The sequence below is a fragment of the Poecilia formosa genome, unplaced genomic scaffold (genome assembly GCF_000485575.1).
Source record: "Poecilia formosa unplaced genomic scaffold, Poecilia_formosa-5.1.2 Scaffold1032, whole genome shotgun sequence".
NCBI lineage: Eukaryota > Metazoa > Chordata > Actinopteri > Cyprinodontiformes > Poeciliidae > Poecilia > Poecilia formosa.
The window spans coordinates 26,486-28,349 of record NW_006800971.1 but is presented as its reverse complement, the minus strand read 5'-3'; the positions used below and the strand labels follow the sequence as shown (position 1 = coordinate 28,349).

At 38.1% G+C, this 1,864-nt stretch overlaps 1 protein-coding gene and 1 long non-coding RNA gene across 6 annotated transcripts in view; one reads left to right on the top strand and one right to left on the bottom strand.

Moving 5' to 3' along the window:
* The window catches only part of LOC103132399 (uncharacterized), a 3,589-nt gene extending 2,908 nt beyond the window's left edge, over nucleotides 1-681 (top strand). For both annotated transcript variants that reach the window (XR_001660944.1, XR_475551.2), the window contains exon 3: nucleotides 598-681. This is a non-coding gene — a long non-coding RNA (uncharacterized LOC103132399). The remainder of the gene's footprint in view (nucleotides 1-597) is intronic.
* Nucleotides 1-1,864, bottom strand: part of LOC103132400 (uncharacterized) — a 6,978-nt gene that overhangs the window by 2,776 nt on the left and 2,338 nt on the right. For all 4 annotated transcript variants that reach the window (XM_007544201.2, XM_007544202.2, XM_007544204.2 and 1 more), the window contains exon 2: nucleotides 386-718. In XM_007544201.2, coding sequence (XP_007544263.1) covers nucleotides 386-718 — 333 coding nt within the window. The remainder of the gene's footprint in view (nucleotides 1-385; nucleotides 719-1,864) is intronic.

Below are 1,864 nucleotides of genomic sequence, written 5' to 3'. Positions count from 1 at the left end.
TATATATATATTTTATTTTATTTTTTTTGTGCGGTTCAAGTTTCAGGGTTTCTGCCGATGCAAAGTTTCGGTTTGAAAGCTGTGAGCCGTTTCATGCAGGAGGAACCTGCAGAAAGCTGCAGGAAGGTTCAGTTCAGAGGAGACCAGCTTTGTTTTGGTCTGGATGTGCGGCAGAACACCGACACCTGAGGGCACCACACCCATACTGAAGCAGGGCGGCGGCAGAATCATGCTGTGGGGAGGCTTTTCTTTAGCAGGAGCAAGACGCTCATGAGAGCTGAAGGAAATGGAGCTGAATGTGGGACAGAAGGCCTGTTAATCTGTTCATTAATGTGAAGATTAATCTGTTAAACTTCAGAGTAAAAGCGTTTGAGCAGAAACTCACATCCTGAAACACTGAGAGTGAAATCCTGGTAGGACTCTGAGGATTCTCCCAAACCACATCTGTACCGACCCGAGTCAGACTCAGTCAGGCCTGAGATCTTCACGTAGAAGCTGTAAATGTTTGGTCCATGAGCTTTGACATATTCAATGCCGTATCGTCCGTTTTCAGCTGAATTCTTTGTGGTTTCTATCAGAACGTTTCCTTCCTCACAGTTTTCCCTGCAGAAGATCTTCCTGGTTCCAGGGAAAGAAGAGCCACAATGTCCTGAGAAATCTTCTCCTGCTGATCCAGTAAACTGGTTCACTGCAGCAGGAATGCTGGAGATCTGCAGAGCTGCAGAGAAAAACAAGATCAGTGTCTGCTGAGAGAAACCACAAGATCTGCTTCAATTACCCATGAACTCTGACCAACTCAGAGTTTCCATCATAACACTTTTATAAACAAACTACACATTAAATCTGTATTTTTCATGTACAGGGAATCCTACAATTATCCAGCTGTCATATTCAGATTAAATTTTTTTCATAGTGAAAATATTTTTTCTACATTTTAATAAAGAAATGTTTAAAACTTGTCAAAAATCAAAAGGAAATATTACAAAAACCAAACCTTTCTTATCACATCTGTGCAGCTTTTTCATGTTTCCTTTGATATTTTGATGGTTTATTTGATGAGATCAAAGGTTTCAGTCGTCTTTACAACACAGAGCCACTAATGTTACCTGAGCTTTTGAAAAATGATGTTAGAATTTTTAATAAGCATTTATTGTTAATACATATCTTTTTGGAAGAGTCCACTATGTGTAATGAAGGCATCAATAAACAGCCTGAATAATAACTTTCAAAAAGAGCCTGGATACATTTTCTTCTGTTTGAGGAAAAGGATTTAAAATACAAGCTGATAAAACTTTTATTCTCATCAGGTTCTGGTTTGAGTCGCTCCAAAACATAAATATTACCTCCAGTCAGAACAAAGATGGCGGTCAACTGAAAAGATTTTAAATTGTTTGAATAATTATGAGTTTAACTCTACATGAGTGTCTTGATAAAACTTTTGTTCTCTGTCTGCAGAAAACCAGCAACCAGTTGGTGTCGGAGTGAGAAACCAGTGTGACCAGCTTCCTGTTTCCATCACCAGAGGTCAGTCTTTAGATGGAGACGTTCTGCGGAGGAACAAAACTTTCCATCCCCAACCGCAACAACATGAGAAAAAAAGAAAACAAGGCTCAGATTTAGAGTCGATAGGAGTCTAAAAATCACTAAGATCTAAAATTTAAACATAAATTACATTTTGCCCTTATGATTTTGTGTTTTTATGATAATCTGGGGTATTTTATTTTATAAAACAATAATTCAACAGACCTAAAACTGAATATAGAGTTATTAAAAGGGGTGTTGTGCCTTTTGAAAAGGCAGTTTTTAAACAAACAACTTACTAACGACAATGAATCGCTTTGACTCCTTCCAGTCTGGTTTTTGT